Source organism: Falco peregrinus, chromosome 6, assembly GCF_023634155.1.
Source record: "Falco peregrinus isolate bFalPer1 chromosome 6, bFalPer1.pri, whole genome shotgun sequence".
In the NCBI taxonomy this organism is placed as follows: domain Eukaryota; kingdom Metazoa; phylum Chordata; class Aves; order Falconiformes; family Falconidae; genus Falco; species Falco peregrinus.
The window spans coordinates 21923341-21947787 of record NC_073726.1 but is presented as its reverse complement, the minus strand read 5'-3'; the positions used below and the strand labels follow the sequence as shown (position 1 = coordinate 21947787).

At 59.2% G+C, this 24447-nt stretch overlaps 1 protein-coding gene across 1 annotated transcript in view; it reads right to left on the bottom strand.

Moving 5' to 3' along the window:
- The window catches only part of SND1 (staphylococcal nuclease and tudor domain containing 1), a 128908-nt gene that overhangs the window by 64294 nt on the left and 40167 nt on the right, over positions 1 to 24447 (bottom strand). Inside the window, exons 11-12 of the mRNA XM_055807921.1 lie at positions 17152 to 17241; positions 2151 to 2251 (exon numbers count right to left, since the gene is read on the bottom strand). Coding sequence (XP_055663896.1) covers positions 2151 to 2251; positions 17152 to 17241 — 191 coding nt within the window. The remainder of the gene's footprint in view (positions 1 to 2150; positions 2252 to 17151; positions 17242 to 24447) is intronic.

The window sequence follows — 24447 nt, the reverse complement described above, 5'->3', positions numbered from 1 at the left end:
AGGGATACGGGCAGGGATGTGGGCAGGTGAAGCTAGGTTTGTGCTCCTGTTCAAGTTCACGGTGTTTGGAGCTAGAAGCAGGGGCTGCCTGCATGCCAGGCAGGGGCCCAGCACCCTGAGGAAAGCAGATGCTCTGGGTGGGGAACAGTCCCCTGCCCACCGCCAGAGGTGGACATCACCCCCCTGCCATGCTGGGGAGGGCGAGGTGCCACCCCGGGCGTGCAGCTGATGGCTGGCCCAGCCCCCCTTCGGCCTGCCCTGCTGGCAGCACGGGCAGGGGGCTGCAGGGCAGCCAGCTGCCTGCACCAAGAGCAACGAGAGCTAGGCAGAAACCAGGGGCCTGAATGCTCCAAAAGCCAGGCAGGGGTTAGCACCCTGCCCAGGCTGCCCGCCCCGGCGAGCTGCCGGCGTGCTCAGCCTGCCAAGCAGGCTCAGCCCAGTCCAGATGCAGGCGGACAAGCCAGGCTTTCTTCCCTGCTCTGTCCCCAGTGCGGTGTGGGCTGGACGGCACAGACCCTGCTCTGTTACGCCCACGCTTTCGTGAGGGGCTGCAGCAGCCAAGGGACCCCGTGCCCAGCACCCAACTGCACTGCCACGGCAGGGCCAGGGGCAGACGGGAGCAAGGGGGCTGCCCTGTGCCATGCCCGGGGGGCTGGCACACCACAGAGACCTCGGTGAGAGCTCACAGCACTCGCTTGGCTCACTCCACTGATGCCTGATTATGGCAATGAAGTCAACGTGAGCAGTGGCCCTGCAAATTCACATCAGGTTTCCTCCCAAAACAGGGATGCGACTCAGGAGCTATTTGAAAGCAATTTGCAGCTGGAGACACTAAGAGCAGGAGGCAGTGCTTGGCGAGATGCTCCTGAGATGGGAAATCCTGCCCCTCTACCATGCTGGGCACGGCATAAGCACTGCTGGAAGCATCCCAGGGCTGACAGCCCTGCAGCCACCGGGCAGGGGGAGAGACCGAGGGGTTTTGCACCACACGCTCCCCTCCTTGTTCATCACCAGTGCCCCAAGACCTCATCTTCCTTCAAACAGTCCCAAAGACACAGCTGTCCCTTCCAAAAACCTAGAGAGACATCCTTGGCTGGAGAGTTGGCTCCTCAGGGGTGCGGTTAAAGCCCCACTGAATAAACCAGGTGGGTTTAAAGCTAGTGCAGGCAGCGCAGGAGAGCAGGGCTGCTCCACTGGGCTCCACCATGCCCAGCATCTCTGTCCAGGAAAGCCCTTTAGACTCCTGCTGTCGTGGTTTTCATCCTGGGAGCAGCAGCCTGGCATGGTCTGGCAGCAAGCGCGGATCCTAGCAGAGATCTAGCCCCGGCACGGGCAAGGCTGGATCTCCTTTTCCACTGGAGTGGAAATTAAATCCACTCGTGAGATAAGCATCACCGAAGGTCACTTCACGAGTGCCTTAATTACACTGGAGCAGGGTGACAGGGAGCTTTCTGGCTTCCCAGGCCACATTGAAGCCACATTCCCCCTGTGCAGCGCGATGCTCCGCAGCTTTCCCAGACCTTGGATTAAGGGGAAGAAAAGCGCAGCACTGCAGCACTTTGGTTGCTTTCCAAAATAGCTGCTACGGGGAAAAAAAAAAAAAAGAAAGAAAGAAACCAAAGGGCCTATGACAAATCATCCCTGCACAGCTCCCGGAGCTGCTGCCATTGGACACATGCCTTGCAAGCACAACCTCTCTACATCTATGCCGGAGTAGTCTGGCACCCCTGTGTCCCAGAGGAAAGCCACCAAACGTGCCCCAGGCACTGAAACTGTGGGCAGGGCTGGTGAGGGGCTGCTCCAGAAGAGCCCACACCACTGCACCACATCACAAGGAGGTGACATCCCTTGGGAAAGGACAGGCATCCCGGGGACATAGAGCAGAGAGAGATGGTTCTCTAAAGCAACACACTGGCCACATGGCTGGCTCGTGGTGGGGGGTCCTCCAGCCCAGCATACCCCAGCTGGGGGCGGCAAGTGCAGGGGGTGCAGGCCTGCAGGGCCACAGGCAGCAGGCTCCTGGCCACTGGCACCGCACAGCCCTACAGCGAGGATGAGCCACCCTCCATCCCCAGTGTCCCCACAGTGCGCGACAGAGCCCCACGAAGCCCCGGCAAGTGCCGTGCCTGGTTCCCCAGGGCTGCACTTACATTCCTCCGATGGAGACGGTGGCACATGTGCGCTCGGAGAAGGCAGGCACAGTCTCAGTGGCGCTGCTGGCTGGTCGGATGTAGTCCACTGTCACGTTCACCTAGGCAAGGCAGACAGACACGGGGTCAGAGTCATTCAGCCCGGGGGCTCCCCACAGACCCCCACCCTCCCCCTGCCCAACCCCCCTGCTATCGGCCGGCCATCCCTTCCACCTCCCCTGCCCAGGTAAAGGAGCCATTTACCAGCCGGCTGCTGGCACTGATGGTGCTGCCAGAGAAACAACATCTGACACACCAGCATGTGAGCCAGGGCCGGGCACGTTAAACCAAAAGCTTCCTGGTGAGGACAAGCTGCCGTGCCAGGTTCCTGGCACAGGCCCTGGCTCTGCCGGGGATACCCTGGCTCCTGCCAGGCACGCCTGTGAGCTCCCTGCACACCAGAGAGCTGCGGCAGGGATCCCAAGTGTGCAGCTAGCCCTGATGCTTCCTGGTTTACCGGTAATCGCATTCTGGCCTCTGGTAGGAGAGCTCGCCTGTACCTGCAGGTAGATGAAAGCACAGCTCCCTGCTAAGCCGTGGCTGTCAGCTGGGATCAGTGTTGTCAGCATCGCACCGAGCAGGACGCAGAGGCCGGTTTGCAAAACGCTTTGGCGAGGCAGGGAGCAGCCTCGGGCGCCCCAGAAACCCGGCCATGCACCCAGCGCAGAGTTGCGCTGTCCCCATGCCACTGCATCGCCTGGCTGGCACTCAGCTGTACCAGGGACAAGCACCGCCACCGCTCCCCTCCTCCCGCAGACCAGGGCAGCCGTGGCATTTATGCACATCAGCTGGTGGGGGTCTGCACTGGGTAGGGGCCAATTTCTGCTGGATAACTGCATCTCCCACTGCACCAGGGCTGGGGACAAGCCAATGGTGCAGAAATGCTCATGGGTGAGATTGTGGCTCAGGTTCCCCACACCACAGCCCCCAGGCGTCAGGCCCCCAGCAGCTCCCAGGCATCACATCCCAGAGCCCGTTACAACCAACATTTCCATCCTGCACCAGGCTTCTGTGGTACAGCTGAACCCCTGGGCCAGATCAGGGAGCCGTGCTGCCATATCCACCCCCACCTCCCGCAGCTTTCTTGTCCCCATAAGTTCAGTGACCAGGCCAGTGAAGGTCATGGAAGGCTTGTGCCAGACCCATGCGGCAGCAGGGGCTTTGTCCCAGCAGGTGCAGGGCAGAGGGCTGGAAAAGCTGTCAGTGTTCCTGCTGGAGAGCAGCGGTTCCCCAGGGGGGTTGGAAAGGCAGCGCTGCCCCACTTGCACATCCCAGTCCTCAGCATCGCTCCCTTCCCAGCCATGCTGCCCGTCCTCCCTGCTCCCAGGATTCAGGGACCTCAGCTCTGATGTGTATCCTGCAACGCTGCCTGGACCACTGGCTCCTCTCACAGCTTCACCCCCAGGTTGGGACACGCACGGCTGTGGGGCAGCAGCGTGTGGGGCAGGGAGCACTGGGGCTGGAAGCATCAGAAGCACTGAAAGCACCCGCACTCGGCTGCACAGCAGCATCGAGCTGCAGCTCCTGGCCACAGCCACACAATAAAGCACCGGCAAAAAGAATCCAGAATTAAAGCTCAAGTGCTCGAATGCTTAAGCAATCCCACACCTGCACGTGCCATTCCTATGCAAATCCAACCCAATCCCACCGCCTCGCTTCCCCAGAAAAGCACCTTCCTCACTGGTTTACTGGCACTTCAGCTGGAGAAGGCTGAGGCTGCCCTGGGCTGGGGGACACAGGGGGACACAGGGGTGACATGGGGATCCCCAGGGAGTCCTGGTGCTGCCTCCCACCACCCCAGCCCATCTGTGGGGCCATATTTAGGCACTACAGACTTTTTGCCCATGTGTCGCCACACAGCACCATGCCCACCCGGCACCACCAATTTTCAGCACCGGCAGCCTGAATCAAAGACAGGGAGACAGGTGTCCCACTCAGCTGTATGAGGGAGCACCCATAAACTCCTTCAAACTGGCCCTTCCCAAACCTCACTTTTAAAAATGAGCATAAAAATGCAAAGAAGGTAGGATTGCCTGACAAACCCCTGTCGTACAGGTGAGCTAATCAAGGTTTGCAGCAGCAAAAGAGGGGGCTCTGCCAGGAAAGAGCCAATTAAGGGGAGCAGTTAAAGCAATTCCTCCCAGCGAAACTATTGTAATAACAACTGTAGGGGAAAAAAAGACGATGATTACTCTGAGAGGCAGCTTAGGAAACCCAGGCTACTACAGGGCTTTTTAAATGTCATCTGGCTCAACAGCAAGGCACAGCTCGCTTGGGAAACACCTTGCTTGGCATTAAGCAAAGGATCCGGTGAAAGGCTGCATCGGCTGCCGAGGACCTCGCACACTGCACCGCAGCCGGCAGGGACAGAGCATGTGTGACCCCACAGCTCAGGCTTGAATTGTCATGGGCAGGGGAAGAGCAAGCAGGGATTGGGCTTGGCATCACACCTCAGCCTGCAGCGGGGAAGGACTGTGTTGCGTTGCATTGCGTTGCAAAGCATCACATTGCGGTGCATTGCATTGCACTGCAAAACGTTACTTCGCGTTGTATTGCATTGCATTGCAAAGTGTTGCGCTGCATTTCATTGCAAAGTGTGGCTTTGCATTGCATTGCATTGCATTGCATCGTGTTGTGTGGCATTGCAGTATATTGCATTGCAAAACGTTGTGTTGTGTTATGTTGCAAAGCACTTGTCCCCTGGACAGAGACAGCTGAGGATTGTTGCAGTGACAAAGCTGCTGTGTCCCCTGCTACATGATGCCAGCGCCACTGCATCTGACAAGTCACAATAGCAGAACTCCCTCCCCCAGGGCAGGAACAAGCAGGCTCAGAGCATCCTATGGATTCAGCATGAAAGAACTCAAAACTGCTGCGTCCCCACTGCCACCATCTCCAGCTGAGTGGGACTGTGGAAGGCCAGGGTGTGACAGCCCTGTCCCCACACTCCCCAGCAGCTCTGTCCCTGCAGTGACAGCAGATGTGATGTCCGCCCCAGGGCCAGTGCCCCCAGGCATGAGCCAGCCCCACACACCCACCCCACGGAGAGCCATGGCGTGCACAGCACAGCACTGGCCACATGCCCTGCTACCCAGGGGCTGCAGCACGAAGGCTCTTGCAGAGCTGGCACCTCATTTTTGGCACGTCCAAGGACCCACCAGTGGAGATGCAGCTGCCTGGTTGTGCCAAGACATGGGCTCTGCCTATGACACTCCAGTCTTTGCAGGGTGCTGAGCTCCAGCTGCCGTATTTACCCACCTCCCAGGGTGCTCCTGAGATGAAAGATGCTGTGCAAGCACCCACAGCACCACGATGGAGCCCCTGGGCGCAGGGATGCTGGTATGGCATTGAAGGACCCAAACAGAGCTCCAGGAGCCACCGTCACCAGCGTGGCAGCAGCAGGAGCTGGCTGCAAACCAGGAATTAAAACCTTCCCATCATTAGCATCTCGGTGCCTCTCCTGCTAATGGCCCAAAGCCTCTGAGGTAGAGCTGTCCCCTATGTGTCCCCTCCAGGGCTGCCAGCTCAGAGCAATTAAAGGCAGCAAACAGGCAGCAAAGCACACCCGAAGCATGCGTTTTGCTTCCTGCTTCCTGGCTTCTCATGTCCCAGCAAGAAAAGGGACATTCCCACTGTGCCAACCTCTGCGCCGTCCCCAGCGCCCACTGGCAGCAGCTTCATGTGCTGGCCCTGGGCAGAGAAGAGACGGGCTGGGAGTACGGTGTGATCCTAGCTTGCTGGTGGCAGCCATAGGCAGGTTTCTCCCCTCAGCTCAGGGAGTATTTTGCAGCACGTTGATGGACCTAAAGGCACCACTGACCTGGGAAGGCAACTTGGTGCATGCAAAGGTGCTCCCATTCTCCCATGCTTGCTCTTGGAGATGAGAGAGCAATCTCACCAATCAAGCCAATGCTCACCTCGGGCATGTTGTTTTCACCAGTGGAAAATCAACTCCCAAGAGCATCCACAGCCCCAGCTTGGGCACCTCCTGCACTGCCAGCCCAATCATGGGCATCTCCTGCACCCCCTGCCCTGGCTCAGGCATCTCCTGCATCTCCTGCACCCCCAGCCCCAGCTTGGCCATCTCCTGCAGCCATACACCCAAGGCTCAGGGAGGTGCTCATCCCACCCCAGCCCCATCTGACTGCTCTCAGCCACGACAGACCTGGACACCCAGACCAGAAGCAGCAAGGGACACTGCAAGCAGCAGCATCCAGCTCTGGAGCTTCGCTCTGGGCTCCCACAGAGCTGCACTGCGCCTGTGCTGAGCCCAGCTTCACCCATGTACCATCCGCAGGGACCTCAAGCTGCAGAGAAAGTGCCCCAGGGCACCTGACCGAAGAGCCGAGTCCATCCCACACCAGGCACGCACACAAGTGGCCATCACTGCCACCCTGCAGACCTGCAGCTCAGTCAGTATTTCGTGGGGGCACAGAAAGTAAAGCGCTTCCCAGGTGTGGAGAGAGCGACACGCCAAGCTCCCCATGGCTGCAGCACTGAGGAGGGCTGGGGGTAGCCGGCACCGGGTTGGGATGCAGGGTGCCTAGCCGATCGTGCAGGGTCCCCGCCTGGCTCTCCCCATCCCTCCTGCACCCATGGGAGCCGCAGCAGGCTCACCCCTGAAGCCAGCCAGCATCGATGGCGGCCGTCTATCGGCGGGTTTCCAAGGTCAGCTGCAGTCAGTGTGAATTAAATCACTCCGCCAGCTCTCCTCCCTGGAGGAGATCCAGCCCTGAGAAGAATGGCACTACAGAGATTCACATCTTTGTGCAGCCAACGTGTTCAATGTCACCCACCCTGGCTTTGGCGCCACCAGCCCGGGCTGCCCTGGACCTGCCAGCCCCTGCCTGGGCTCGCCCGTCACTGAGGTGCCTGGCACCCCGGTGTGGGGCAAGGGTGGCTGAGCCAGGGCCAGCAAGCCATGTCCCTGTCCCCACGTGCCCTGTGCGTTGCCACCAGCTCTTGCGCGAGGGTGTGCAGGGAGGATGTGGCCCCTGGGAAACACGGGGCCATCGCTGCCAAAAACCCGCACTCACACCCACGGCTGGAGGAGGAGAAGGAACGGCGCCTGCAGCACCAGGCAGCATGTTCCCAGCACGTGGGGACTGCTACATGGACCCCAGCATGCGGTTACTGGCACGTGGTCCCCAGCATCACAGTCCCAACGATGTGGTCCCTGGCACGTGATCCCCAGCTCTCTGGCCAGGCTGGTGCTTGCAGGTGAGTTTTCAGAAGCATCATCCCAGCCTCAGAGGCAGAAGGGGGGGTGGCCAGCTCCCCTTCATGGCACTGACATGTGGCACGAGCTCGCAGGAGAAGTAAAAATAGTCCCTGCAAGTTTGTGACGAAGAAGGGCTGGGAGATCCGCAGGCGTTTTCAGACAGTAATTATAGCAGAGCAAGTCTGGTCTGCCACCCACCCCTGCCATATGCACCCACTCTGTGCCCACCCGGCGCAGCCTGGCCCCCTTCCTACTGCACCCCATGTCCCCATGGCATGGGACAGTCCCTTCTGAGACCCCTGGGCCAGGCTGGAGTGAAGGGAGTATGGAGGGATGTTGCCAGCACAGCACAGAGCCCACCCCTGCCCTCTCTGATCTGCAGGCACCAAACTGCGAGTGCTGCCCACACGGCCCTGCACCCATCCCTGCTCCCACCCCTGACTGGAAGGATGAGCCCCGCCACAGCTCCAGCCTGGGGAGGGCACCCATAGGTGCAGGCAGACACCCTGCCGGGTGATGCTCTGCTGTGGTCGGTGCCCAGCTGCACCATAACGTGCCCTCAGCACCAGCAAGGGCTGCTGGAGGGAGGGGGGGCTGTCCCACAGCCCTGATTTTTGCCTGTTTTATTTCTCCTCTCCCCTCCTCGGGGACAAGACAAGGGCTGATGCCACCCACAAACTAAACCCACGTACTCCATTGGCACCCTGACCTCCTCCAGCATGGCTGCTGCTGGGGGGAGCACTGGCACAGGGGCTCACTGCCAAGCCCTGGCGCCAGGGTCCCCATGGCTGCTGTCCCAGGACAGCCAGGCTGTGCCATGCCACGCTACGCTGTGCCACTCTGGGGAGGCACACCTACCACCTGCTGTCCCCCGTTGGATGGGAAACCATCCTTGGCACTGACCCGTGGCCTGCTCTCCCCTGCCTGGCCGATGCTGATGTGGGGTCTCAAGGCTCGAGCAAGAGGGAGGGGATACACCCGGGACGTCGCATCCTGTTCATCCCAGCCTGGCGCTGGGATCGACCTCAGGGTGCTGACCTGGGGAAGACACTGTCAGGGGAAGGCTCTACAGCTGCGGTGCAGGATACAGTGGGGAGGCACTGGTGGATTCTAGATGTGCCACGCTCCGGCAGTGGGGTCCCAGAGTAGAGCAGCGATGGCATCAGCTGCAAGTGAAGTAAGAGATAAAGCAGCGAGGGAGGATGAAGCTGGACAGCAGGTCCTACATGCCTGGATGCTTTGCAACCCTCCACCAGCTCTTCCACCCCACCAGGCATGAGCTTGGGCCACTCAGCCACTTGCAGCCTGACCCTTTATCACTGACACTGTTCGGCGGGTCTTGAATAAGAGTGGAGCAGCTGGCTGCAGCCACCCATCCCAAGGCTCGTCCGTCCCTGACAGAGCCCACTGAGACCAGAGCTTCCCCTGTGACCAGATAGATGCCATGTTGTGGCCTCTCAGAGCTGCTGCAATGCCCAGCAGAGCTGCGAGTCCTGGCAAGTGAGAGGATGCAGGAGGCACAGGGAGGGCTGCAGGACACACAGGGGAATGATCCAGCATCATGTTTTCCCTCTGGACCAGCAGTTTCCTTCCTGAGGGCTGTGTGTGCTGCCTCAGCCCAGCCTCACCACCCATCCCACTGCAGGAAGGGTGCTTTGCTGTGCCTTCAGCTTCACCAGGCCCTTTGCTAACCTCCACCTCTCTTTCCCGGATTCTCCCATCACGGTCCCTCCTAGAAAGGTGCGTGAAGAGCCTGGGATGTGGTACAGGGGGTGCTCCAAGCCACCATGCTGCAAAGCAGTCCCCGCAGAGTCTGCAGAGCCTGCTCCACTGCCGAAAGCGGAGACTGCAGCCGCCGCTGGGCTCTGGGCTTCCTCCTCATCACCGGCTCTGGCAGCGCCACTGAGCCCCCCGAGGTTGCAGCCGCAGGCGGCCGAGCCCAGCCTGGCCAAGCCGAGCCCAGCAGCAGCCCCAGGGTAGGACTGACCTTGCTGGGGCAGGCTCTGCCAGAGCCATAAATAACTCAGGGCTGCAGCCTGGCAGTGGAAGTGCCCAGCAGAGCCATTTGAAGAGCACTGGAAGGAAGAAAATACATGCACGGAGAGGAAATGGCTCCGAATTTCTGGTCACTACACCAGGAACAACCACATTTGCTCCCTTCACCTTCCCCTGCTGTCAGGGAGCCGTTTCAGCCCGCGGCAGCACCCAGAGCTGAACGTGCCAGCACACTTCTCCCCTCCCGCTCATCTGCATCTGTGTGCACTGCTTATTCCAAGCAGAAGGCTGTCAGGAGAAGATCTCTCCCAAGTTCGGCACTGGGGAGCAGCCAGCTCCCCAGAAGGCTTTCAGCAGCAAAATCCTCCCCAGCTTCACACGTCGGAAAGCAGTGGCGATGATGCAGCGTGGTCCCATGAAGCTTGGGAGCTGGTGCCCTGCAAAGTCTCCCCGGCACCGGCGCACTCCTCAACACAGGATCCCAGCTCCGGCATGTGGCCAGGAAGACCGGGCGCACACAGTGATGGCTTCCCGAGGGCTGGGTGCAGCTGCTGGCGGTGTGGGCAGCGGTGCCTGCATCTCGCCCCCAGCGCTGGCAGTGATGGGGAGCAGCAGCCACCCCTCACCACACGCTGTCCCCATTCCTCCCAGCCGCACTGCTCTGCAGAAAGTGGGACCTTCCAAAACAACCCCAGCTGCGCCCTGACCATCACTGCGTTGGGTGAGCCTGCACTGTGCCGTGCTGCCAGCTCTCCCCAAGTTTGCAGGCTGCCAGTTATGTGCAGAGAAAACTGCCCGTCAGTGCAAAAATCTGCAAAAGTCTGCAAAAATCTGCAAAAGCCTTCCCTCCTCCAGGGAGAGGAATGAAGTTCCAGGAGAAGATGTTTTCCCCAGTCACATCCCATCCCCTGTTTTTCCCAGGTCTGATCTCCAGTCCGCTGGCAGTGCTGGCACTGGGGATACTGCTTTGGGTAACCCCAAAAGGAGCGTCCCAGGAAGCACTCCAGTGCCTCTGAGCTACGCTATCTGACCAGACACAGGCGGATGCACTGGAAAACTGCAGGGAAACCCCTAGCTGCTGCTTTCCAGGTACGCTGGGGGCTCGGGCTCGTACTCGCAGGCTCTTGCGGATGAGAGGTTTTATCAGTTCGCTGTCAGCCTTCCCTTTGATGAGCCTCCATCCCTGAGCTGCATTGCTAACAAATCCCCAGGCATTAAAAATAAGCTGAAGCTTTGCAGATAAATCGGCGCAGGCGTCCGGATTGAGGGCAAGGGCAGGCTTGGGAAGGGGGGGGAAGACAAGGCACGGCCGCAGTTCAGATGCTCCCCTCCCATCCCTCAGCATCAGCCACGCGCAGCCCAGCAGTCCCCAATTATCAAGCTCTCCATTGATCCAGGGACAACCGTGCATGGCATGACTGCATCCCCCGCCAATCCAGGGAACAGCTACGGCACACACCGGGGACACCATGCACTGCCAGTCCTCGTGCCGCAGAGGCACCACATCCCTCTGTGCCAGCCCAGACTCCAGAGGCCCTTCGCTGCAGCAGCAGCAGGATGCTCACCCCCACAGTGCCAGGCTTTGGGGCTGGGGCACAGGGACCGAGCAGTGCTGCCGGGTACACGCGTCTCACCAGGGCTGGCTGAGCAGGTGGAATTATCCTCAGGGCCAGAGGCATAAAACAATGTTATCAGGAACACGTTGCGGTTTTGAGGGTTCACCCTGGCCCTGCACAAGCCTCTGCTCAGTCTCGTGGTTATAGAGGGGGGTGAGAAATGGGGATCACCACCTCCAGCCTCGCAGCAGGGGTGCTGCTGCCCACCTTTGCCCACCAAAGCTGCCCTCCTCAGTGTCACCGCCTGTCAGTGTCCCCAGCTGGGACCTTCCCAGGTCGCCACCAAACCCTCAGCCCCCACCACCAGCTGGAGGCACCAAACACCAGCACCCAGCAGAGGGGATGGCTGTGGTGGCACTGGGGACCCCGGTGAACCGCAGAGCCCCATGTCAGTCGGGGAGCAGACTGTAGGGCATCCCTAGGTGCTTGGGCACCCCAGGGAGAGCCATCCCCCTACCCAGCACCCCCCTGCCAGCTGCAGAGTACCCTTAAGGAAGATCGCTTCTGTGCACTGGGGATATTCATCCCTGAGTTATCTCGTGCCGTCTCCCTCCATCTGAATGATTAATCCCCCACAGCTAATTAGAGGAAAGGGCCAAGAGCACCTATTTAGACTCAATTCAATTGCCTCCACGATGGCATAATTAAAAAAAGCAGCTTAATGGCAGTGCATGCCCAGCACCAAAATCGATGGGCAGCGTCTGTGCGGAGGGAGCCAGCCCCATCCCGACACGCACCAGAGATTTATTCGACCATGGGAGACAAATCCATACTGGGGCACGGCCGCTGAGCGCCAGCGGGTGCTGCGGCAGGGGCCGGGGCTGCGGCAGCCGGTTCATCCCATGCCACCGGGCAAATTCCACCACGCCAGGTCACTCCTGCCGCTGCCAGGAGGGCACAGCTCCCTTGCAGGGGCCCTGGCAGGTCTCGCACTGGGTGCTGCCACAGCAGCACAGGGGAGCCGGCATCGGCACAGCGAAAGCTGGCAGGAGAGTCAAAAAAACCAGATTCGGTCTGTTAAAGGGAAAAGCAACAGGCCATAAAAATCCCAGCTTTAGAAACTTCACAGGGCTTTGATGAAAGGGCAAACCAGAAACTATATTATACTTCATCCATCTCTGGGCCCAGGGAATTCGGCTGCAGTTCCTGCAGCCCAGCTCCTTGCCTAACATGATAAGTGCTGCATGAACCAAAAGCGAAGGGGCCAGCACAGCCACGAGGGTATTTCTTCCTCTTCTTCCCTCGGTGCTTTTTCCAGGGGAAGGGGAGACAGAAGGAATTATTTCTGGAAGCAATGGTAGTGGTTTATTTTTATTGCAGGAGCCGGGGGGGAAGCTATTGTGCTGCCCCAGATCTCTGCAGGCCGGGAGGGCAGCGTGGCTCTGTGCGGTGGCATGGGGAGGCAGCACATTGTGGGGGGAAACGTGGTGTTCCTGCCACAGGGATGGGGGCGAGTGGTTGGGAAGGAGGCAGAAAAGGTGAAGGAAAATGGGTGATGAGACCCCTGTCCGCTGTGCCAGGCTGGCAGCATCCAGCAGCCCAGTGGAGGCAGCCGGGGTAGCACAGCCTCCTGCCCCCAGGCTGGGTTTCAGGCTGTCCCAGCTGAGAACTGAGGGTTGTGTTGGAAGCAGCCGGAGCTGGAAAGCCCTTAGGGAGAGAGCGACAGATGGACAGGTGGTGGGACAGGCAGCTCCTGGAGAGCTGGCTGCTAGCCCACCCCAGCCAACCCACACCCCTCAAGGCTGCTCCCCAGGGCCAGCACACAGGGGCACTGGCGAGAGTGGGCTGCCTGCTGCCTGCCTGCCTGCTCACTGCTGCCTGCCTGCTCACTGCAGCCCCTCCCCTGACCACGGCTCACCATCCAGCATTGCAGCCGCTCCCCGGCAAAGCTGCCTCCAGATCCCCAAGCCCCTGCTCCCTTCAAATGCCCAAGACAACCACAAAAGCAGCCGTGGCAAAGCCCATCCCCGCTACTCCAGCCTCCCGCTGCCCACCCCGAGCCAGGGCCGGGCATGGTACCATGCACCAGTGAGGGCTTCCCTGCCAGGGCTTGCAACGAGATGGACATCCCACAGGAGCTGCATGCAGCCAGGAGCAGGATATACTGGGAGAGCAATACACAGCAACAACATTTATTTATTTCCAATTAATTTAATCTGCCTGGAACTGGTAGGGGTGGTGATGACCCCCAGATAGGAGAGGAGAGGTGATCATGGGATCTCGTGGGATCCCGTTGTGCCAAGATGGTGCTTTTGAGGATACTGACCTCCGCCACAGCCCCTGCTGCCTTCCCAGCTCTCCTGCCTGCCCCGCATGGCACGCTGCTCATGCTGGATGGCACGCTGCCTGCAGCACAGCCGGAGTACACGCACTGGCAGGTATCAGGATGGGGACAGGAGGGCAGGTGAGGACAGGTGGCTCACTGCAGCCAGAGGACTGTTGTCCTTGCTGGTGAAATGTGTCCCCCCCCATGCCGGGACTGGAGCAGCCGAGGCTGGGCAGGGGCTGCACTCCTGCAGCACCAGGCACGGGCAGGTGATGCGCCGGGGGAGCCCCAGTCACCCTGCCGATACCTCGGGAGCCTGTGAACCACCAGCTCCCAGCTCACATGTAGCATCTTGCACATGCGCGTGCAAAGCCCAGCAGGTCCCTGATCAAGTGCACACTGCCCAGGGGCGAGGGATGGCTTGTTCCGGCCCTGCTCCATGTACTAAAGCAAACCAGCTCTGGGATGGCAAGGGGACAACAGTGTCCTGCTGAGGGCACGGGACAGCTGTGGGGGTGTGAGCGGTCGCTCCGGTGGGGGCTGACCAGGCTGCCGGGAGCAGGACCTGCTCCCTGGGATGGGTGCTGCTTCCCTTGGAGTGGGGTGGGATGGGATAGGGTGGGATAGGGGGTACATCCAGCTCCACAATTCCTAAAGTGCAGCTCCCTCTAGTGTCACACCAGCCCTCCAGAGCTGTCACCGTGCACCCACAAGGCAAGGTCACGGCTCTGCAAGGACAGCACCCACCAGGAGGGTCCCCAGGGTTCTGGAACAGCATCCACCAGGAGGGTCCTCAATGCACAGGGACAGCACCCACAAGGCAAGGTCACCACTGTGCAAGGACATCACCCACCAGAAGGGTCCCCAGGGTGCCGGAACAGCACCCATGAGGAGGGTCACCACTGCTCAGGGACAGCACCCACAAGGATGGTCCCCAGGGTGCAAGGACATCACCCACAAGGAGGGTCCTCACAACACAGTGACAGCACCCACAAGAAGTGTCCCCAGGGTGCAAGGACATCACCCACAAGGAGGGTCCCCACAGCACAGGGACAGCACCCACAAGGCAAGGTCACTGCTGTGCAAGGGTATCACCCACCAGGAGGGTCCCCAGCACGCGGGACAGCACACACAAGGAGGGTCCCTACGGCGCAGGGACAGCACCCATGAGACAAGCCCTAAGCCACCCGTGCAGCCCCGGGGTGCGGGCAGTGGGCTTGCACGCAGCGCTTGCAGCCAGGGAGGCGGCTGATGAAGCACCGGCAGCGAGACTGAAAACTCATCCTGGCCTAATTATTCCTAATATTCAATTCATCAATCTGCAAGGGGATGATCGTGCTCTGCCGGAGCGGCTGCCAGCAGCTCTCTCTCCCAGGGCTTGTCATGCCGTTAAGCTGTGCCAGCTCCTCCCAGGCAAATGAAAGGCAGCAGGAAGGCAGGAGGCAGCTCCGAGCTGGGCAGGGGAGCCCTGGCCCCAGGGGACAGGCTGGGGTGGGCACTGGGGGTGCACGGAGAAGATCCCAAACCTCCAGCACCCTGTGATGGGGAGGGTCCTCACATCCACTGCTCCTTGGGGACACAGCAACACAGCCACAGCTGTGGACCACCCTGAATCACTGACTCTGTCCATGCAGGAGAGGGGGGACAGAAGGTGCTCAGCTGTGGGGCAGCAGCTCGAGGGGCCACCACAGCCCATGGGGACTCGCAGCCAGGGATGCCAAGAGCAAAGCTGGTGCAGTCAGCACAGCTCTGACTGCTGGACCTGCCCACGGATCCTGGAGATCCAGATCTCTGGAGGATTCAGGAGATCAGCCAACCCTGGGGCTCTGCGGGAGAGACACCCTATGGAAGGTGGCAGGGCTCCCCAGCGCAGGCAGGGCTCCCCAGAACGGGCAGGGCTCCCAGGGCACCCCTGTAAACATGCACGATGCTGGAGCCGTGCCGATGCCGCGGGCAGCGCTGCGCATCGGTGCCAGCCTACCCCGTTTGATCTCCCTGCAAGCAGACAGCTCTCAGAAGTCGCTAGCTCCCTGCTGGGGTGTGCTTTAAAAGTATATTAAAAAAGGGGGTGGGAAAAGAGGGATTTTGCTCCAAAGATTGATGCTGACAGTGAGCTGTGAGAAGGCAAGGGCGAGCCACCCCGTGCAAGGCTGTCATTTCAAATCAGAACGCACCGCCAACCTCGAGGGACTGTTTTGATCATTAACGGAAAGGATTTTTTCATCACTTTCCTCAATCAAATTAATCTGAAGTGAAAAACGTGGAGCTGACAAAGGAAATATTTATAAAGCAAACGAGGCAACATCAAAGGCAAGCGGGCGCCCGGCTCCCAAGGCTACCAAAACAGGGAAGGCAGGAGCCCGGCACACGCCGCAGCAGCACACGGCAAGGTTACGGGGAGCTTTAAAAATGGAGATTGGCGGCACTTGCAGCCAAGCAGCTCTTTGCTTCTATTTCTGGGGGTCACTGGCTCCTGACCAGCCACTTTGTGCACAGGGACGGTGGCAGCTGGCCGCTGTCCTGCATCCCTCCTCCTGCTGCTGACAGCGATCCAACGCAGCGAAGCAGCGAGGGCATGCTGCCGCCTGCTCCTGCCTGTCCCTCCGAATGCGCTGATCCTGCTGCCCATCCCTCTGGGTGCATTAAGCGTGGTGTCCCACACCACAGCACCATCCTGGGGGTCCTGGGAGGAAGGCAGGACCCTCATCCTCCTCCCCAGCGTGACAGCCCATGCTGCCTGGGCTCGGTCATGGGGATGTGGGGGATGCAGGGAGAAGCCACTCTCCTCGGGGATGGTCAGGGCTGCCCCGCATGGGGATGGCCCCCTCAGTACCTTGGGGCCGGGATCCCCAGCACCTCAGGGCCAGGCACAGGGGACACAGGACCGCTGCTAGCAGCACCAGAAGCACCAAGGGCTCCAGCAGGGCCCAGCAGTGGTGGGGACCTGGTGACTGGAGCCAGGGGCTCTGGCCAGACATCACCCCCATCTCCTGCCTATGAGCATGCAAGGGCGAATGCAGTCAGGTTTGGGGAGAAAAAAGGTGGTTTCAAGCAACAGCCAAGCATGGCAGGGTGGGAGACAGCAAACCCTGCTCCACTGTGGTGCAGAGCGATGGTGGCTGGAGGAAAACCGGCACCAGTAACTCCTGGGATGGCTGGCAGTGTGCAGAGCGGAACCCTGCTGAGGCACAGCCCAGCATGGGGCCAGGACCCTCACAGAAACAACCAGGTTTCCATTTCAGAGACCGGAGCTCTCTTCACGAGTCCCAGCAACATCCTCACAGCCACTTCTGACTACAACAAGTGATAGACTTCGCATTAGAAGTCTCACAAGCTGCTATTTTTTTCTTTCTTTCTTTTTTTTTTTTAATATATAAACAGGGCTCTGAAATGGAAAGATGCAATTAGGCATGGAAATAGTCCTCAATGAGCAGCAGCGAGCAGCCTCGCTATGAAAGAAATTGATTTTATTTGACCATTTTATGAGCATTTGAAAATTGCATCCTGAGCATGTGCTTCAGTAGTTAAGTGCACATTATATTCTTCATTCCCCTGAATTGCTCTAAACCAGCCTAGAAAAATATGCCACGGAAACAAAGGGAAATATAAAGTGACGTGGGTACACAGCATTCCTGGGAAATGGGTCCAGCTGAAAGCAAGACCGCAGCCCCTCAGAGAAGCCAGCTCAGAGGGTGCTCCAGCTTTGGGTGCATGCTGCAATTCCCTGTGGAGAGCCCCTGGGTCACCCGTAAGGACCCATGCAGCACCACCGGCATGGGCAGTGCCAGCTCCCGGCCCCGCACCAGCACCTGCCTGCACCAGGAATGAGTGAAGACATTGCCACCAGCCCCAGCATCTCCATACCTTCTTCCCAATGAGCTTCTTGCGCAGGAATTCCCGGGCCTCGAACATGTAGGGAATGTCATAGAGGGGCCTCAGCTTCCTGTTCTTGTCCTGCAGCAGGGGCAGAGAGGTGGCACAGGTTAGGGAAGTCCCCCAGAAACACCCTGTGATGAGCATCCCTGCGGGCATGCAGCCCACTCCCCTCTCCAGAGCAGACACCCCAAAGCTGGTGCACCCAGCACGCCCCCACACCTGCTCCCATGAGTGCCATCCCACTCCTGCACCCCATGGTGAGCTCCCCGAGCATCGCTGCAGCCCCAGCTCTGACAAAACTCTGAGGGGAGCCCCTAGCCAACACAAGGACATGCCAGCAGCCACCTTTCGGTAGCAGGCTGAGCATCTCCAAGTTTAAGTGTCAGCTCTGTAAGGGGAAGGGATGGAGGGGAATTTGGGGTGGGAGAGGTGGCCAGAGTTCCTCCAACAACCTGACCACCTCCACCGAGCCACTTGGCCCCACTCATCCAATGCCAGGCAGTTCAGCACCACATCCCCCAGCCCCGCGGGCACTGCCCGGGGATCTCCACTTGCAGAGGGAAGCAGCAAAGGTCTTCCCTCCCCAAAATGCTGCACACGGCACCCCCTCCCCGTGCCCACTGCTTGCCCTGCCCGCAGGAGGGGAAAATAAAGCTCAGAGAGCTCTGTAATTAAGAGAGCTGTGCAAACTGGGTACATGGCCTCTGTTCACACAGGCTCCTGCACAAAAGTTGCTTGTTAGACAAGCTCGTTATCAGCCAGTGATTAACAGCACTTGCGGGAGGAGATGCCCAGGAAAGGGAACGAGAGGGCATCTTGCTGCTCATTGCCCATCAGCTGCTTGAGGCCTCTCGTGGCAATAAAATCCCTTCAAAGGCTGAGCAAAAGGGGGAGTTTTCCAGTGGAAAAAGCAGTGAGGATTTGGGAAGGACACATGGGTGGGAAGGGACCAGGGAACGGCTCCAGCCACGCTGCATGCCTGCACCTGCATGAGCTTTGTGGCAGGTCTTGTGGAGCAGAATTGGCAGCAGTGAGCCTGGTGAGCTATATAAGATAATGTGTAAGGTGTACAAGATAATCCATACAGGACACAGGGTGCTGCTCACCCTCCCTGGGTCACCCTCTGCCCCTGGGAGCCCCCAGCTCCCTGCAGCATCCTAACAGTCTCTGTGGCATGGCACAGCAGTGTGTCACCCGGTGGGGCAGGCAGGGGCTCACATCCCAGCCCCAGAAGAGCCGGGGTGGGGACTGAGCTGCCACCAAGGCTGGTAATTCCCCCGACTCCACACCCCAAAGTGCCTGCGGCATAGTGTCCCTCAGCCCCTGGTTTTGCCCAAGGGCTCCCGGCAGGGCTCCAGGCAGGGTCCCTCCTGTCCAGGTACCGTCACCGAGAGCAGCCAAAGCAAGCACCATGCAAGAGCATGGGACAGGTGGGCAGCAGTGTCCCTGGCCACCCTCCCTGTGATGAGGCTCTGGTGACAAATCCTCAGGGCAGAGATGGTGCCTTTGGAGCCACCCCTAAACTGTGCCACTGCCACCACCCCTGGGCACAGCACATGGTGACTGCACAACAGACCTGGCTTTGAACGTGATGCCAAGGAGCTGCCACTGCTCAGCACCGTTCCCAGAGGGAGTGAAGCAGCTTTCCCAGGCAGATCCTGCTCCCTCACTGGTGCTGTGCTGGACTTTGGACACACTTTGCAGTTGGCTGCACCAGCACTGTTACGGTCATGGTGCCTTTGGGCCCTGTCAGCATGAGGGGAGGAAGGTGGGAGAAGCCAAGACAAGACAAGCCAGCCCTGGGAGGTCCCCGGCCCACGCTGGTGGAGGACAGCCCTTGGCACATTGTTTCGCTCACTGGCACAGTGCCGTGGGGCAACAGCCCCCTGCACACCACGCCAAGCTGGGAAGGAATACACTGAAAAGAGGGAGATAAGGTGAAAGCAGCAGGAAATGAAAGAGAGGGAGCGAGCGGACAAAGACATGCTGGCACTTGCACTCCATGTTCTTCTGTAATGAATGAGGATTTGATGGAGTTTATTGTCCTCCATGCCATTCCCAGGCTGCTCCTTGGAGCCGTTGCCTCCTCCACCCGCATCGCCACTTGCCCAGCGCCACAGCCCCTGCCGGCACAGGTGATGGGATCGGCGCCAGACCCTGCAAGGACATCTCCACCCACAGCAGTGAGCCAGTGCAGCACCCAGTGCCAAATCCATCCCTGGAGGAGGCTCCTGCTCCATGCAATGGCTGGAAAACCCTTTGCAGGCAGGGCAAGGGCATGTCCCCAGCCTGGCAGGGTGCGGGACCAGCAGAGATGGGATTTCTTCAGGAAAGGAGCTTTTATGCTCACTGGGGCTCAGTCTGATATTACTTGTGGCAGAGAAAAGCTTCCTGGAACCTAAGGAGACAGGCTTGATGAGGCCAGCACGGAGCTGTGGTAGGCAGCACGGGATGTGGTGCTAGCTAGCCGGCCCCGAAGCTGGTTTTCTGGCAGGGAGAGAGCTTTCTCCTTGCCCCATATAAAATAAAGCCCCGGCTGAGCACATGGGGATGGCATGGCTGGCAGGTGGCCAGAGGGAAGCCCTGGCACGGGCGGTCGCCCCACTCGGGAGCGTGCTGCTGCCGTAGGGAATGCTGGCACTGCTGCCGAGCTGCTTCAGCCCCGCGCTCGGGCCAGCTCCCCGGCTGTGCTGTGGCACATCACACGACGATGCATTATTCACACTGCTCCCCTCCCCGGCGAGGTGCTCGGGGACGGATGCATCTCCATTATTTAGCTGGTGCCAGAAAAATTCCCAGTTCCATGCCAGGGCTGGAGTCAAGCCGCGTGATAAATCCTGCAGTGCCAGGAGTGGGGTCTGAGCGGGGATGCCGGGGAAGATGCCCACTCCTCCTGGAGCATTGCCCCATGGACCACGGGCATCCCCTTGGGCCCTGCAGCAGCATACACGAACCTGTCCCTGTCCCCTTGCGGCAGGGCCCTGGCCGTGTGGAGCTGGAGGAGCAGGGATGACTAACTCCTCATTTCACGGTCCAGTGCTGCAAAGCCGTGCCGTACAGCCACGGCCGTCGCTTTGCTGAAAAATCACCACGCGGAGACAGAGAAGTAAGCCACAGGGCTGAGACTAGGGGAGCGCTCAGCCCTCCAACACGGCACATGCCAGTGCTCCCCACATTGCCACCTCCTGCCCTCCCTGCCTGCCCCCCAAGGCAGAGCCCAGACTTTGCTCCAGCCCCTGGAGCAGGCAGGGGCTGGGCTGGCCCGGCAGCAGCTAGGGGAAGCGCTGGCACAGCTAGCTGTACGCTGGCAGAGATGAGCGTGCAGGAGCTGCCGCCGGCCACACCACCCACCAGCCCCCCACTCTGCCCCTCGCCATACCCAGCCAAAGCAATAGGCAGTGCAATGCCCCTGGCTGCCAGGCCCTGCTCCCCGTGGGGCCAGGAGAGCCCCCAAAAGCCCAGGAGAGCTCCCAGAAGAAATGCTTGCACTCAAACACTACCTCTTCCCTGCAGCCAAACCCAGGATTGCTGTCCCCGGCCCCATCCCAGCAGCTCTGCGCTGCAAGGACTCCCGCTTCAGGGTCACACAGCAGGCTGCTGCCTGCACTCAACTGCCTGCTCTGCCTGCTGGGCACCTGGAGCATCTCCAGTCCTGAGTCCTCAGGGCAGCTCCCACTGCCAGCCCCTGCAGCCAGCGGCACCCTGGGGTGCCCGCTGCTCGCTGGCACAGCACTGCCACCGTGGAACCTGATGGGACCCGGGTGACGCATCTCTCCCAAGGTCACGGCGAAGCCTCAAGATAAATAACACTGCTCTGCACAGGCAAAGCCCTGTGCAAACACTAATTAATCTTCACTAACGAACTCCAAATTTATTGCTTATTTAAGTGTCTATCTGGCACAGGCTGTTAAGTCCCTAATCCCGTCCCGCTCGGTGCTGGAGCACAGGAAGAATAGCGGGAGTGAGTGGCAAAGCTCTGGGTGGCCCCAGCATCACCCGGTCCATGGTGCAGCACTGGAGGGCTCAGGTGCCGGCAGCAATCGCATCGGCAGAGAAGCAACTAGAGAGCAGCTCGGCAGCATTTGCACAGGGAGGGTACAGGAGCTGCTCACAAAGATGCCCCAGTTTTGCTTTTAAAGCTCCCATGGGATGCACTCTCCATCCCACCCAGCACAGGGCTGGCACGGTGCAGCCGTGGGTCCCGGCACAGTGCTGGCGTGGGGCTGGTGCTCTGGACAGGCTCCGCTGCCGCTGCTTAGCCAGGGATTTACCAGGCTTGTGTAAAACACTGCAGCTGCATTAATGAGAAGAGGGGAAATGCCTGACCTGGAAGCAGCGTTCAAGTGCTTAAAAGCCTCTTCTCCAAGCGCGGCGGCTCTCTCCGGCACTGCACAAAAGCAAACATTTGCCTTAAAAAAAACCCAGCAAAATTGAAGCATCTCACAGGTCTGCAGCCACGTGAGACCACCCCAAAAAGAGGACCACCAGCACAGGCACCCCAGCAACAGTGCCAGCCCCACCACCGGAGCAGGCACCATCGCCGTGCCGTGCTGGGACCCATGGCTGCACCACACTGGCCCTGGAGGAGGCAGAGAGGCTGGGGCTGAGTCCTTACTGAGGCCACGTCGCTGTGATGCTGATGAAAAATGCAAACTCTTCTGTAATTCCCAGCACAAGTAAAATGCAATGGGCTGTGCCAGGAGTCAGATAATAGAAACATTTAAGTGTCCAATACATATCGCCCTTAACCACTGCCCTGTCAGCCACCATTAAATACCATTTTACTGGCCTGTAAAAATGATATTTCATATGAGAGGGGAAGTGGCCCAGCAGATGAGTCTGGGAAGCCGTTCAAGAACTTGGACACATGTTTGAGGCTTTGCAAATAAACATTAAAAATCAATATAACGGCAAGGATGTTAACTAAACTCTATGACCATCAAACATCCAGCAATTATAGACACGTAGGAAGATACTTCCTTTTTGAAACTACATCTCAACTCAAGAGCTCAAACCGCAGCAGCATCCCTCTAAGCCACCTCCCCCGTCACCTTCCTGGACATGGCTTTTAATGGTACACGGGGAAGTGACATCCTTGGCTGCATCCTGCTGCAGGAGCAGGACAAGCGAGCGAGAGGGACGGAACAGCTCAGCAGGGAGCTGCAGATGCCAAAATGCTGGCCCTGGCTTTCCCCAGTTGGTGGGGAGAATCATCAGCCATTCAAAAAAAAATAATTAAAAAACAACAACAAAAAGCATATTAGCCTCATTCAATTAAACGTGTGTGGTGAGGAAGTCGTTTTACTAGCTAGAAAGTCAATGCGCGGAGCTTCATCTTCAGAGAGTTGCTGGAGCAGGGGAGTGATGAAGTGCTCTCCCTTCCTCCTAGGATGTGGAGACAGGGATTTGAATCCAGAAATCAATGGGGATGTGCTGCTTCCTTGCAGGCTGCCTGCGGATACGTGTCAGGAAGCCCAGGGAAAGAAGCTAGCTTTTTGTTTAAAACAGAAGACAAAGCACCTCAAAAGTGGGTGCTGCCCCCGGGGCTGATGAGCACTGGGTGCCAGTGGACCCCTCAGCTTCCCTTCTCCTTAAATAACCACCATGTGGCTTTAAATACCTAACAGACCGAGTGAGTGATATCTCTCCTGTCAAATTAACATCATTACGCCGTACAGTAGCCAATTAAAGTCTATTTTCAGGAAAGCAGCAGCCCATATCTGCCGTGAAGGATTGCATCCTGCCATGGAGGGATTAAACACTGAGTGCCCTCAGTTCCCTGCTGCTGGGGGGTCCCGCTCCCAGCCCCTGGCCCCCTTCCCAAGGGCAGAAGATGGGGATGCCAATGGGTGCAGGCACATTTGGAGCAGCCAGAATCCAAGACCATGGCTAGTGAAACACAGCCCGGCATGCTGGTGGCACCTTCCTGACAGCCCACTGGTTCTGGGGTGCTCGCCAGCTTGCAGAGCAGGGGAGGATGGCCTGATCCCCCAGGAACAAGCTGGAGCTCCCAGCTCCCTGTGCACAGGACTTCAAAGTTTCTTCCAAGAATCCCGGCACAGGATGCTACAGGCACCAGGGCTCACAGGGGGAACCCAGAAGAGCCAAGGGGCTGGGACCCACAGCCCAGCAGCACCACAGGACTGCAGGTGGGGAGAGCTCCCCCTTCCCTGCCAGTGCAATTAGGGAAGCTTATTATTTGTAAAGCAATTAGCATAGCAAATCAACTCCAAGCGACACGTGAGAATAAGCTGTTCAAAGTGGCAAGGCGATATGGAGATTACCAGCTGCCACTGAAAGCAGCGGCCATGGCTGGTGTCCCCTGCTCTGGGATACAGCAGCCCCCAAGGGACCCCAGGATGGGTGATACCTGCCCCGTTCAGAGGCTGCCTGGCTTGTGCCAGGGGAAGAATCTGATCCAGAGCAAGCGGGGCTCCTTCCCATGGGCAGAGGAATCCTTGGGGCAGCAGCAAGGGAGACCTGGGCTGCCTGGTAAATGCCTGGAGTCAGCTCCTGCTGCTCCCCGGCATGGGGAGCGTGAAGGCAAAGGAGGGAAGGGGACACAGTTCATTAGCAGTGTCACTCCTGCAGTTCCCAGCTCTCCTGCCCTAGCACATCCTTGGCTGAACCCAGCACACCCAGCTCGCCAGGGGATGTGCCGAGCGGGAAATCCATCACGGAGGCCGGCGAGGCAGTGACAGCAAACGCGGCGGCGTGCTCCATGCTGGTGTAACGAGCAGAGCTGGCGCAGGGCTCCAAGAGGAGCCTGCAGCTGGTGAGCAGAATCATGCTGTTGCTGAGCGTTTGGGGACAGGCTTTTCCATATCAAAGCCTGTGTAGCGCATCGAAGCTCTGCTCTGCAAAGATGGCAAGGCACGCATCTGGTTCAGTGGTGTGCACGTGGGCGATGCTCTTACAAACGGCATCAGCTCCTTCATGGGTCTGTCCCAGGAGCCGGGCAGCGCTTCTGCAAGGAAAGGGATGACACCAAGAGCAAAAGCAGCTACAGGAAAGTGACAGCCCTGAGGACTGCAGGCATGTGCTGCAGTGAGGAAACAAGGACGAGGGGCTGCCACCGCACCAGAGAAATAAACAGCATCTCTGCTTGGGTGGCCCCAGCTCGCGCAAGCAGGTGCCAATTCCTGGATGCGAAGCATGAAGTGAGTATTCGGCTTTCCCAGCGCTCTGCCTGCTCTGCCGCCTGCCTGCTCTCCTGCAAAAGTGTTCTCCACTCCTAATTGCCTGCAGAGCCCCTCCCTTGCAGCCGGCACTTCATACCAAGGC